This window comes from Pollachius pollachius, assembly GCF_949987615.1.
Source record: "Pollachius pollachius genome assembly, chromosome: 9".
NCBI classification, from domain to species: Eukaryota; Metazoa; Chordata; class Actinopteri; order Gadiformes; family Gadidae; genus Pollachius; species Pollachius pollachius.
In genome coordinates, this window is record NC_136942.1 from 23,602,194 (window position 1) to 23,616,051 (window position 13,858).

At 45.5% G+C, this 13,858-nt stretch overlaps 1 protein-coding gene across 2 annotated transcripts in view; it reads right to left on the bottom strand.

The window, feature by feature from the left end:
* Positions 1-13,858, bottom strand: part of swap70b (switching B cell complex subunit SWAP70b) — a 39,622-nt gene that overhangs the window by 14,139 nt on the left and 11,625 nt on the right. For both annotated transcript variants that reach the window (XR_013812108.1, XM_079743799.1), the window contains exons 4-7: positions 10,468-10,695; positions 10,040-10,186; positions 8,141-8,249; positions 4,811-4,992 (exon numbers count right to left, since the gene is read on the bottom strand). Coding sequence is in view for 1 of the 2 variants with exons in the window: in XM_079743799.1 (XP_079599925.1) it covers positions 4,811-4,992; positions 8,141-8,249; positions 10,040-10,186; positions 10,468-10,695 (666 nt within the window). In the remaining variant the exon portion in view is untranslated. The remainder of the gene's footprint in view (positions 1-4,810; positions 4,993-8,140; positions 8,250-10,039; positions 10,187-10,467; positions 10,696-13,858) is intronic.

Sequence of the window (13,858 nt, forward strand, 5' to 3'; positions counted from 1 at the left end):
CCCACCCCCCCCAGAAGATATCAGACGTAAGCAAGGGGATTTTTCAAATGTAATTTACTAACTTGTCCAACTACCTACATGTAGGCATATGATCAGTGAACAATATATTCAAATGAAATGTCTATCAATTCAAAATGTGTATCAATTCAAAAAGCACAGCACTCAATTCAAAATGTCAAAATCTATTTTCGTTTCTTGCCCTCAAGTCTAGGCTTCAGGAACCAACAAACCCGCTCAGTCGTATGCCTCGTTTCCACCGAGCGGTGCGCTACTGTTCGCTTGTATATCACTCCGCGGCCGGGCTGCCGAGCCCGCGAGGAGGATGATTTGACCAACATTCTGAAATACCCATTAACATCCACATTTGCCTCAAACAATGTTAGGCTTACAGCCCATGTAAATAGTTGTGAAATAATGTTCTTGTTGTTCTTTTAATTGTTTGTTACTCTGACCGTTCTGTTTGATATCGTGGAAAGCATGTTAGCGAATGATTCAGAGCAGGATGCATTTTAAATGGCATCACTTTTGGTTTTGTGTCTTCATTTTTCTTAAAACAATTGTAGCTGAAGATAAACACAGCCCAATTACAACCAATAGCTTCAGTCATTGAGGGCAAAGATAGGCCCAATGCTAGGCTCAGTTTTTTCTATTTATTTTTACAAATCAAGAGTAGGCCTGCTTTGACTAATTGGCTTTGCATCCTTTCCTTCTGTCCTTGTAGTCCAAGACATGCTGCCCACCAGCTTTTAAAGTACATTGCTGCCACTGGTGGATTTGTATCAATTGACATAATTATCCCTCCCTGCTATTTTGTAGTTCACCAAAACACAAAAATATATAAAAAACTAATTCTAATCTACTCTTTAATCTTATTTCTTTTGTTAATAATTAAGGAAGTGGGGAGTAGTTAGGAGTGGTAGTTAATAACACAAAAGTAAAGTTGTTTTTAAAGCAAAATCAAACCGGAGATCAAGTTGGATGAACCAAAACACAGAAATCATTTTGGAGCACCATGGCTTTAACCTCAGGGTTTAAAGGTTTAACCTCAGGAACACAGAATCCTTTCCCTGGATCCACTCCTGCCTTCCTCATGATTTCCCAGTGCCCATTAGAAAGTTATATACTGATATTAGTTTGCATGCCGGACTGTAGAGGATCTGGTTTTAAAGGAAGTTTAGAGAACAGCTGACTGTGACTCACTGTGTGATCTTAAAGTCACATAGCTGGCAGGGAAAATTTGTTGAACACTTTAACCACACAGCTAAAAGGGTGGACCGTGGGGTGACCATTTCCTGTTTCTCCTAACGACTAACGACGACTGACATTTGAGTTGAATAACTTCTGCTTATGCTAGTATACTGTTGTTACAGAGCAAATCTGTTGTAACATTCTAACCTTCGACCTTTAACCTCAGTTGGACCAAATGTTCTTTTGGCCAGGTGGTACATCCTGATGATATACAACCTCTTTTATCACCCACGTGTGAGCGCTAAGCAGAGATCAGTGCAGGACGGTGTGTGTGTGTGTGTGTGTGTGTGTGTGTGTGTGTGTGTCTGTGTGTGTGCAGGCATATGCTTACACACACACACACACAAAAGAAGCAGCACCACACTCACAGAGACAGTCTCTCTGACTGCTGTGTGTCTGCTGTGTGCATGTTTGTTTGTGTGTTTGTGTTTCTGCTAGTTCTTCTAGTTGTGCTCGTGCCAAGAGTGTTGTGCGACAGTGACTTGCAGCTCAACAGAACACTGTTGTGTGTTTCTCATGCTTTCAGGACGAGTCATGTGACAAAAAGAGATTGTTACGGGGGTAAAACCAGTATATGTCCTTATCTGCATATACGCTGTGAGTGTCAGTCCTTTGTGTGTGTGCGAGCCGTTTGTGCTATTGTGTGTTCATGCCATAGTGTGTGCCATTGTATTTTGTAGAGGCTGAAGTATGACCAGACAGTAATCGTTTTAACACTGCCAGATATGCCCGTCTTATGCACGCCTTTTTCCCGGCATGGTTTGAGCGTTTACACTGCCCGAGGTAAGTCCCCCTCCCGGGATGGTTAAATGAATCCCGGACCGTACACACATTGGCGGTTTCTTTCTGATGTAAATGCGATTAGACGGCTCTGCAGTTCCAGGGGCGAGACTTGGGTAGAGGTGTTGTCTAGACAGATACAACGCAGCGATATCAACATCAGCAGTTCTAACTGGAGATCCATGTGAGAGAAGGTGATGCAGTCGAATTAAATGAAAAAGGAAAAGATGGTGCGGTCTACAAGAAAGATGTTTTTTATCCTCTGGATAAAAAACAAGTGGTTAGCAAAATTAAGAATATGTTGGCGTTTTTGCACTTGGAAATAGTTAATCCTGTTTTTATCCTACACTCAGATGTATACTAATATTTGCATACTGGTCTCTTGAATCATAAAAAAATTAAAACATTTGTTAAATGCAAACTATTCTAAAGAGGTCTACTCTCTACTGTTCTAAAGTAGAGAGTAGGGTTTACACAGGCAAAAAAAGGCAGTGAAATTGCCGGGTGTGCTTGGCTGTGTAAAAAATAGTTTAAGTTGTTTTTTATAAAGAAGAACAGACTGTTTGTGTTTGGATCTAACTGAACCACGAGCTGTGTGTCCTTACTGATGGATTCTCCCGTTTCTTTTCTGACAGTGACATTGTTGTGATATTATAGAATTATACAAGAATTACTTACAACCCATTAAACCTTAAATCTGATGCAACGTTTCAGTTTGAAACAAGACACATGCACAACACACAACGTTACTAACACACTACACACCAACACACACACACTACAAACAACACACACAACACTACACAGACACTACACACACGCTACACACAAGGCTTCACAAAACACAAACTCCACACCAACACAAACTACTAAGGGTCTATAAATGTGGTTTACCACTCAGCCTGCGTGAGGAATGTGTATGGGACCATCAGCAGGGCGTTTCCTCACCTTGTCCTATCACAGTCTTCACTGTGACCAGGACCAACCCACCTGATTGGTTCAACTGGTTTATCCGCTGGCTAGAGATTGGAAACTCTAAACTGTTAATCTTAATGTTGCCTTTTCTTTACACACACACACACACACACACACACACACACACACACACACGCACACACACGCACACACACGCGCACGCACGCACGCGCGCACGCACGCTCGATTCCCCCTCCCCCGGGGGTCTCATCCACATCCACAGTGTGTGAAATTATTCATGAGGGGGAGGGGTCTCCTGCTGTTCATATTCATGAGGGCAGGCAGGGCTGAAACTGACCCCCCCACAGAGAAGTTGTTCTGCTTAGATCTTTTTCAGGTCAGCTAATTTAATGGCGTGTTTCCACCGGTGGTTGCGGTTTGGCGCAGCTCAGCTACGGTTTGTGTTTCCACTGCCGCCAGTACCCTTATGGTAGGGCGGGGTTTAAGCCGGATGGCGATAGCCGCGGCAGCTACGTAAGCATCGTGACCTCATGGCAACCCGACAGAGGGTAGCCTGATAATAAATCCAAGGAAAAAGAAGAACGCGAAACAAGAAGGACGTCTAACTTTTGCGCAACATTTTCTTCTATAAACAAAGCTTTCGCCGTTGTCCGGAAATACCTTGCGGGTATTGTGTTTGTTTGTTATTAACTCCCTGTCGCACGGAGGTGACGATTCTGTCGACCAATCAACGGACGGCATGTGTAGCTCAAAGTTGTTGGCACCCTTTCAGACGTCTCAGTACCCCAACGGAGGAGTACTGCGAGACGAGTACGGCTCAATACGGCTCAGTCCGGACCCCGCCCACTTTTGGCGTGGAAACGCCAACCGTGCCCCACCTTTGCATACTGAACCAAACCGCACCCGCCGCTGGAAATGCGCCATAAGTTCTTGTTGAGGGTTCTTGTTTTTTATGTGGGGGATTTCTTTCTGCGATGTGTGTGTGTGTATTAGAGCGCTTAACGGGCCGCATTTTTCACTTCCAGAATCGTCCCTTCCGTGTGACAGGGGGATGAAAACAAACATCATAGTACCTGCGAGGTATTTCTGGACAACGTCTATCGAAGAAAATGTTGCCGTCCTTCTTGGACGTCCTCCATTGTTGCTTTTTGTTTAATGTGTTGCGTCCTTTTTTTCCATTGAATGTATTAGCTACATTGGCTACACTTTGTTGCGCTGCTATGACGTCACGACGTTAGCTGCTGCGGCTATCGCCTTCCGGCTTAAACCCCGCCCTACCATAAGGGTAATGTCTAATGTTTAAGAGGCACCTAACCACAGCTAACAGTAACGCACCTTACCACACCTAATCATAAAACCTAACCACAGCTAACAGTAACGCACCTCACCACACCTAATCATAAAACCTAACCGCACATAACAGTAACGCACCTTACCACACCTAATCATAAAACCTAACCGCACATAACAGTAACGCACCTTACCACACCTAATCATAAAACCTAACCGCAGCTAACAGTAACGCACCTTACCACACCTAATCATAAAACCTAACCGCACATAACAGTAACGCACCTTACCACACCTAATCATAAAACCTAACCGCAGCGCTCAGTGGAAACGCGCCATTAGAGAACGTCACCTGGCAGAGGGGAACGGTAGCAGACTGGGGGCGACATACGACCTTAATCAGGTCTAACTGTATTGATTATGTTTGACACAGCCCGTGATTTCATGGAGAGGAAGGTACATGTGCAGTTCTGACTATAGGACGACCCTACCTCCGGGGCGGGACCACGTGCAGGGTGCAGATCTAGGAAGAGGCTCGGTCTCGGGGCTAACCCACCTTCCTCATGGCCTCCAGCTCCTGCTGTTTGGTGTCATTGGCGGCCGTCAGCTCCTTCATGCGGGCCTCCAGGTCCTCCTGCTCCGCCTGCAGACGGCCTCGCTGCTCCCGACGCCTCAGGCGGGCCTCGCGGTGCGGGGCGGGCTGGCCCAGACGCAGCAGACTCACACACGTCTGGATGGCTGTGGACCAGAGACCACCGCGGGCCACAGAGAAACGAGGCAGAGTCATGAGATCTGGAGATATGGTGTGGTACAGAGATATGAGGTGATAGAGATATGATGTAGAGATATGAGATCTAGAGATATGGTGTGATACAGAGATATGAGGTGATAGAGATATGGTGTGGTACAGAGATATGAGGTGATGGAGATATGGTGTGGTACAGAGATATGAGGTGACAGAGATATGATGTAGAGATATGAGATCTAGATGGAGTGATACAGAGATATGAGGTGATAGAGATATGGTGTGGTATAGAGATATGAGGTGATAGAGATATGGCGTTACATAGAGATATGTGATGTATAGAGATATGGTGTGATCTGGAGATATGATGTGATATAGATATGATGTAGAGATATGGTGTTATATAGAGATATGTGATGTATAGAGATATGGTGTGATCTAGAGATATGATGTTATAGAGATATGATGAAGACATATGTGATATACAGAGAAATGGTGTGATCTAATGATATGGTATGCTATAGAGATATGGTGTTATATAGAGATATGAAATATATAGAGATATGGTTTGCTATAGCGATATGGTGCTATATAGAGATATGTGATAGATAGAGATATGGTGTTATATAGAGATTGGGGGCCCTATTTGAACGGTCTGAATCTCAAGTGAGAAGCGCAAAACTGTAGTAGCTTTGTGGGCTGGTCTCTGGCGCTGTTGCTATTATACCGGCGGATAAATGACTCATGCGCCCGAAGCAAATCTAAAATGGGTTGGTCTGAATACCCGTAGGTGTGTTTTGGGCGTAACATGCAATAAACCAATGAGAGTGCCATCTCCCATCCCCTTTAAGAGCCATGAGCGCATTTGAACCTGACGAGTTGGTATTTTGACAGCGCGTTTGCAGTCTCCGATGAGACAGATGCATGACCACATGAATTTCAAACTTCAAATGGCTCAGTTTATGGCCAAATAATATGGCCAAATAATATGGCCTGATTCACACATGGAATAGCGTTTTCTTATACAACTTCAGAAACACTGAGAGTCTCAAATTTCGGCAAAGAAAATTGAACACACATATGATATGCGGTCCTGGGGCCGCAACTGTGGTTCTATTTAATGATATGCGGCAATACATTAGCACACATCGTTTCTTACCACTAATGTATGCATCGTGTACAAGCCCATAACTTTTAGGATTGATGAGTATTTAATCGTGAGAAAACATAGGTTTACCGCGAGTGAGTGTTTAAAGAATGAATGAATGGGGGTGATGCTTGCCGTGCGTGTGTCTGTTTAAACACATGCAAACTAAACACCTAACACATAATACAGTCCATGGCAATGTATATTAACAGGGGGACACATGCATATTATGAACATAAGTCAATAACGATAATGTATATGATACTGGTAAGAAACGATGTGTGTTAATGTATTGCCGCATATCATTAAATAGACCCACAGTTGCGGCCCCAGGACTGCATATCATTTGTGTGTTTATTTGAGTGACGACTCAGTGTTTCTGAAGTTGTATAAGGGTTAGTAAAAAGTTCGAAATTCATGTGGTCATGCATCCGTCTCATCGGAGACTGCAAACGCGCTGTCAAAATATCAACTCGTCAGGTTCAAATGCGCTCATGGCTCTTAAAGGGGATGGGAGCTGGCACTCTCATTGGTTTATTGCACGTTACGCCAAAACCACACCTACGGGTATTCAGACCAGCCCATTTTAGATTTGAGTCAGGCGTAAGAGTCAATCATCCGCCGGTATAATAGCAACCGCACCAGAGATCTGCCCACATAGCTACTTGTGTTTCGCGCTTCTCACTTGCGTTTCAGAACATTCAAATAGGCCCCATGGTGTGATATAGATATGATGTGACACAGAGATATGGGGCCCTATTTTAACGGTCTGAAACCCAAGTGAGAAGCGCCAAGCGCGAGTAGCTTTGTGGGCGGTTCTATGGCGATGTCACTATTTTACCGGCGCATAAATGACTCTTGCGCCCGGCGCAAATCTAAAAAGGGTTGGTCTGAAGTAGCCTAATTACCCGTAGGTGTGGTTTGGGCGTAACGTGCAATAAACCAATGAGAGTGCCAGCTCCCATCCCCTTTAAGAGCCATGAGCGCATTTGAATCTGACGAGTTGATATTTTGACAGCGCGTTTGCAGTGTACGATGAGACAGATGCATGACCACATGAATTTTAAACTTTCAAGCTCAGTTTATGGCCAAATCATATGGCCTAATAAACACATGGAATAGCGTTTTCTTCTACAACTTCAGAAACAGTCCTCAAATAAATTTCGGCAAAGAAAACACACATATGATATGCGGTAACTGTGGTTCTATTTAATTTAATACGCAATACATTAACAAACATCGTTTCTTACCAGTATTGTATGCATTATCGTTATCGACCTGTGTTCCTAATATGCATGTGTCCCCCCATTAATATACATTGCCATGGACTGTATTATGCGTTACGTGTTTAGTTTGTGTGTGTTTAAACAGATGGACGGACACACGCGCGCCCGCTTTCATTAATTCTTTTACACATACACACACGCGCGCCCGCATTCATTCATTCTTTTTAACACTCACTCGCGGTAAAACAATGTTTTCTAACGATCAAATACTCATCAATCCTAAAAGTTATGGACATGCACACAATGTCTGTGTCAAGAAAATATGTATTTGCTGTACGGTGTTTGCAGATGCATTGATTTGAAAGTACAACTTATTACCGCTGTATCAGCTGTTCTTTCCCAAATAATTTACCAAGAATGTGTGGCTAGGTAGATGAGAGAAGAAAAGTGTATGCGCGAGGTGCACAAGCAACATTATGCATGCGGTCTTAAAATAGCATCTGAACAACGCGCCACTGACTTTAAACCAGGTATTTCCTGGTTTGTGGAGCAAGTGGTTTCTAGTGACACACCAGAGCAACATGGGTGTAGTCATGCAAAGTAACAGGTCTTACTGGCAAAGACTTAAGAGTATGCTCAAAGAAGAATACAAAGAGAATAACATAGAAGTGCTAAAGTAGTGATAGCAGTACTAGTAAAGTAAAGTAGTTTGTCCAGATGTTGCCTGTGGTTCCGTCTACATGGTGGAGAACATGAAGCAGTTCTTACCCTGAATCCACTCCTGCTTCCTCTTCTTGTCTGACGCGCTGATCTCAAAGCTCTTCCCCGCACACTTGATGAAGAGCAGACACTTCTTCCCCTCCTTGTCCGGTAATGGCTGGTTTAACACAGCAACAACGTGGTTTAACGTCCAGGTGGAACATCTGGCCGCTCCCTCACAAACACATCAGAATCACAACTGGGTCCCCGTGGGACCAGCAGTCTGGGTTCCCATTAGACCAGCAGTCTGGGTTCCCATTGGACCACCAGTCTGGGTTCCCATGGGACCAGCAGTCTGGGTTCCCATGGGACCAGCAGTCTGGGTTCCCATTGGACCAGCAGTCTGGGTTCCCATTGGACCAGCAGTCTGGGTTCCCATTGGACCAGCAGTCTGGGTTCCCATGGGACCAGCAGTCTGGGTTCCCATGGGACCAGCAGTCTGGGTTCCCATTGGACCAGCAGTCTGGGTTCCCATTGGACCAGCAGTCTGGGTTCCCATGGGACCAGCAGTCTGGGTTCCCATTGGACCAGCAGTCTGGGTTCCCATTAGACCAGCAGTCTGGGTTCCCATTGGACCAGCAGTCTGGGTTCCCATTGGACCAGCAGTCTGGGTTCCCATGGGGCCAGCAGTCTGGGTTCCCATTGGACCAGCAGTCTGGGTTCCCATTGGACCAGCAGTCTGGGTTCCCATGGGACCAGCAGTCTGGGTTCCCATGGGACCAGCAGTCTGGGTTCCCATTGGACCAGCAGTCTGGGTTCCCATTGGACCAGCAGTCTGGGTTCCCATGGGACCAGCAGTCTGGGTTCCCATTGGACCAGCAGTCTAGGTTCCCATTGGACCAGCAGTCTGGGTTTCCATTGGACCAGCAGTTTCGGTCTGGGTCCTCATGAAAACTTTGAGAGGTCAAACATGCCGGCCTCATTTCATTTCAATCCCGGCTAAACCAACCCATTTACGAAATTCTGAGATAAAATATTGTAAAATGGTGCACATGGACAGCTAACATATACTAGTGCAACCATGACCCTATATGGACTATACATCTGTGCATTGTTCTCTTTGGGTCCTAACCCAGATGGAGAGCCAGGTATGTCCCAGGTGCTCTCAACTGTGATTATGACCTTAAATGGACAACACCTCCTTCCAATCTCTCTCTGTAAAAGCCTCACCTTCTGAATGTACTTTGAAGACTTCTGGGCTGAAGCCTGTGCCTTGTACCAAGTTATTCTAATAAGCATAGTTGATCACAAACACAGAACTATTCACCTTATGGGTTCTAAAAGGTAGTTATTGGGATGCCATGTTATCAAAAAAACACTTACCACAATTATATCTAACCACCCTGTTCCCTTAATTGCATTATTAACGAGTCAGCTCGTTAAGAAGACTCCTCCAGCTGACCCTTCTTAACGAGGCAGCTCGTAAGAAGACTCATCGAGCGGACCCTTCTTAATGAGCTAGCTCGTTAAGAAGACTCCTCCAGAGGACCCTTCTTAACGAGTCAGCTCATAAGAAGACTCATCGAGCGGACCCTTCTTAACGAGCTAGCTCATAAGAAGACTCCTCCAGCGAACCATTCTTAACGAGCTAGCTCGTTAAGAAGACTCCTCCAGCGGACCCTTCTTAACCAGTCAGCTCGTAAGAAGACTCGTCAAGCGGACCCTTCTTAACGAGCTAGCTTGTTAAGAAGACTCCTCCAGCGGACCCTTCCTAACGAGTCAGCTCGTTAAGAAGACTCATCGAGCGGACCCTTCTTAACGAGTCAGCTCGTAAGAAGACTGCTCCAGCGCACCCTTCTTAACGAGCTAGCTTGTTAAGAAGACTCCACCAGCGGACCCTTCTTAACGAGTCAGCTTGTTAAGAAGACTCCTCCAGCCTCCACCATGAGCCAGAGACGGGCTGCCCACCTCCACACAGCAGTTCCCGTCCAGCTGGATGTCTCCCTTCTTCTCGGCCATGTCCTCCCCCATGTAGTAGGAGATAGAGGTGGGCTTCAGGACGAACCAGCGCTCTGTCCAGTTCTTCCTCTTGTGGCCCTTCTTCATGATGTAGCCCTGAGACACATCACCCTTTATTTAATGTTTGATTCTATATTCATCTTCTATTTCTTGCATCTTATTTTATTTTTACTATCAAGCACAGCTGCTTCTTGTTCACGTTCATGGCACCTCTCTTCTTTACCAACACACTTTAACACATTCCTTATATGTGAGAACAATTCAGATTGAGATCAGTGGATTCAACGCTCAGCTGCGTCCACACACTGGCTGCACTGCCATGCCCTTGCTCCTGTCAGGGTTAAGCTTTGTGTTAGGGGTGACGGCGGAGCGGCCACCTGTTTGAGGACGTCCAGGATGAGCTCATGGTACACCTCGTTGATGCCCATGGACAGCGTCTGGCGGTCCATGCCCTTGCTGAAGTGGCCCGAGGCCACCAGGGCGATGAGCTCCCAGGCGCTCAGGCTCCGCCCCTGGGTCTGCAGCTCCAGCTTGTAGTCCTCAAAGCGCTCCTCCACCCAGCTGCCCCCCATGGAGTCGGTCAGCTTACGCAGGAAGTACTCCATCTGCAGCGCGGGGCGGGGGGGGGGGTGTACACACACACACACACAGGGCGTGTGATGCGTCTGTGCAGTAGTGTTGGAGTGCTTGTGGTGAGTGCATTCTGCATGCTGCTTGCTCCTCTCTGCTTTCAGCTACCGCCACCAGATAGCCCTTTGTTATCAGGGGCGAAAAGAGGGGCCGAGTGCGTAAGTCTCCTCAGCCGGTACATAGCCTCTCCACGGCCAAGGTCTATAGCCCCTATTCCCCACTATTCACTTCGCCTTCGGCAAATAATTGTTGATTAATAGCCTAGATAGATAGATAGCCTAGTCAAGTCTTTATCAATACCAAACGACACAAATCGTCGGGAATTCATTTAGGTGATTCGGCTCACACAGGACAGTACAGCCTACAAGACCACACAGAACAAGGGAGACAACAAGTCTGACTGGACATAGACAGACAGACAGACAGACAGACAGACAGACAGACAGACAGACAGACAGACAGACAGACAGACAGACAGACAGACAGGTAGGTAGGTAGATAGATAGATAGATAGATAGATAGATAGAGACCGATAGACAGACCGACCGATAGATAGATAGATAGATAGATAGATAGATAGATAGATAGATAGATAGATAGATAGATAGATAGATAGATAGATGGATAGATAGATAGATAGAGACCGATAGACAGACCGACCGATAGATAGATAGATAGATAGATAGATAGATAGATACATAGATAGATAGATAGATAGATAGATAAAGATAAGATAATTAAATATGTTCTATTATTTGCCTTGCGGAGCCAGCCAGTCCTGTGCACGAATGGATATTAGCCATGTGCGCCTAACAGAAGAATGATGTAATGTTGAGAACGAGTCATTCTTATAACGGATAGCAAGCGAAAGCTAAACCAGACTGTATCAATCACACACTTTGGGTCCATTCTAACTTATGGTAAGAGGCTTTAAATCTTTGCATTGACTGAATGTTGATGATGAAACGGATTGTTTTGCATAAGATGAGTGTGTGCGACTGTGTGTGTGTCCTTTCCGGCCTCGGCATACTGCATGGTTATGAAGGCCTTGTGGTTAGTTGTGGTCGTAGTGAAGCAGCCTAGCCTCAGAGTTGATTCAGTTGGAGTGATTGTGTACGGGCGTGCGAGAGTGAGAGAGAGAGCACACCCGCCGTGGTGATGTTGGGCTTGCTGTGGTCTGTCTGCATCTGCCGGGTTGTCTCTCCTTGTTATAAATCAACGTGCACCCAAACAACTTTAGCCAATGCAGCCTCCTGTGTTGCTTTAAAATATATAGCATATCGGATTATCAAAAAATGTTAAGCGTGAGCGTGTGTGTGTTGTAATGTAGGCTAAATACTAATTGTCTTGCATCCATGAAATATTGTATTGTTATAGGCCTACTATCGGTATTGCCCAACAATCGGAAGATGGGGACCCCCGAATATTGACGGGTATTTCGCACACTTGGTAAAATAAAGCTTAGAAATAAACACTAGGCAAAGATGTTGTTACTGGAGCTAGTAGGCTACAATCAAAACATTGGATAACTAATCGGAAATCTGATTACAACGTCGGGGGTAAGATTTAATTAGGGATTATCTGGGGGGGATTTCACAGGTGGGACTGGCAAGGTAGCCCATAGCTAGCATTATGCCTTCTATTTCTAGATCTTCTGACTAAGTTTACCGGTACTTATCTGACCGACATAATCGCTGTCACTAGATATAAAGAAAACATTGACTTTCACCTGGTGCTATTCACTGACAGTAAAAATAAATAAAAGTGTTGTTATTGTATGCACTGCTGTTCTTTGACTAGCTCCAGCGCTCGTTGCTGCGTTGCTAAATGATAGCAACTCTACACTCATTCTCCTCTGACCATGCATTTAATTTGCTTTGACCGCCATCAGTTCTCGGCAATCCCTCATTCGCCCTCTCACGTCTGACAGGTTCGAAATTATACGGCTGTGGGCCATCATACATGTTATTTGTGGTTCTTGCCACCTCTTAGACGCCATAGTTCTAGTACTAGGAGAGGAGAGAGATAGGCAGCAGAGAGAGAGGTCAAGTTTCCCGAGGCTCCGCTAGGCATTGGAAAAAACTACTTAATTCATCGTTCAGATCTACTTTATTTTATTTTATTTCATGATCATAATACTTAATATATAGTTTGTTTCCGTCGTCCTCCATCGCTCGATTCAACAATACATTTTGGCACTTTTTATGCCTCCCGGATCAGACCGCCGCAAAAAGCCTTGGACTTTCCTATCGCCAACATGCCTCTGTACTCGGACACCTCAGGCACGGAGACTGGGAAATGCACAGACTGTGCCAAACTGCGACAGACAGTGGCTTTATTTGAAACGAGACTAGCAGCATTAGAAAAATGCAAAGGACTCCTACAGGATACAGTGCCGATGGGTGAGTTTGCTGAGCTAACTCAGACAAATACACAACAAGATAATCAAAGCTACACTGTATCCTTCCCGAAGCTGGACAAGGGAGAGACAGTTCTAGCTGCGTCTCACCGGCACAGAGTCGGCGCTAAGCCAAAACAACATACCAAAATTCACTCAAGGCCAAATGCTAAGCTACCCAAAGCTAAAGCTGCATGTATCAGCCGGATTAGCCCTTCACTGAAGTTAACCCTGCCGCTGAAGAACCGGTTCCTGCCACTTCAAGAGTCCACGAAGCACCTGCCACCCATGCAACCCTGAGGCCCGACATGCGTCTGGACAAACAGTGCGGACAGAGACCGACCATGAACCCGTCGCCAGAGAGGCGAGCTGTGCATGTGTCTGCCACCGCCTGATTACAGGAGACTCAACCATCAAGGACATAACCGGTAAGAAGATCAAAACATGCTACTTCCCAGATGTGATGGTTAGTGTTATCAACCAGAAACTAGCCACAATCATATTGGAAACCCCAAAATCTCACAGGTTATTGTGCATGCAGGACTTAATGATATTCGAAGAGAACAGTCAGAACTTCTGAAGAGGGATTACACTGATCTATTGGATACACTGGACAAAATGCACATTAAGTCATTCATCAGTGGACCCATACCAGCAGTTGACAGGGGAATAAACAGATTCAGTTATCTACTTGCACTGAATACATGGCTTTCCAGAGTCTGCAATGAAAGAGGAGGGGG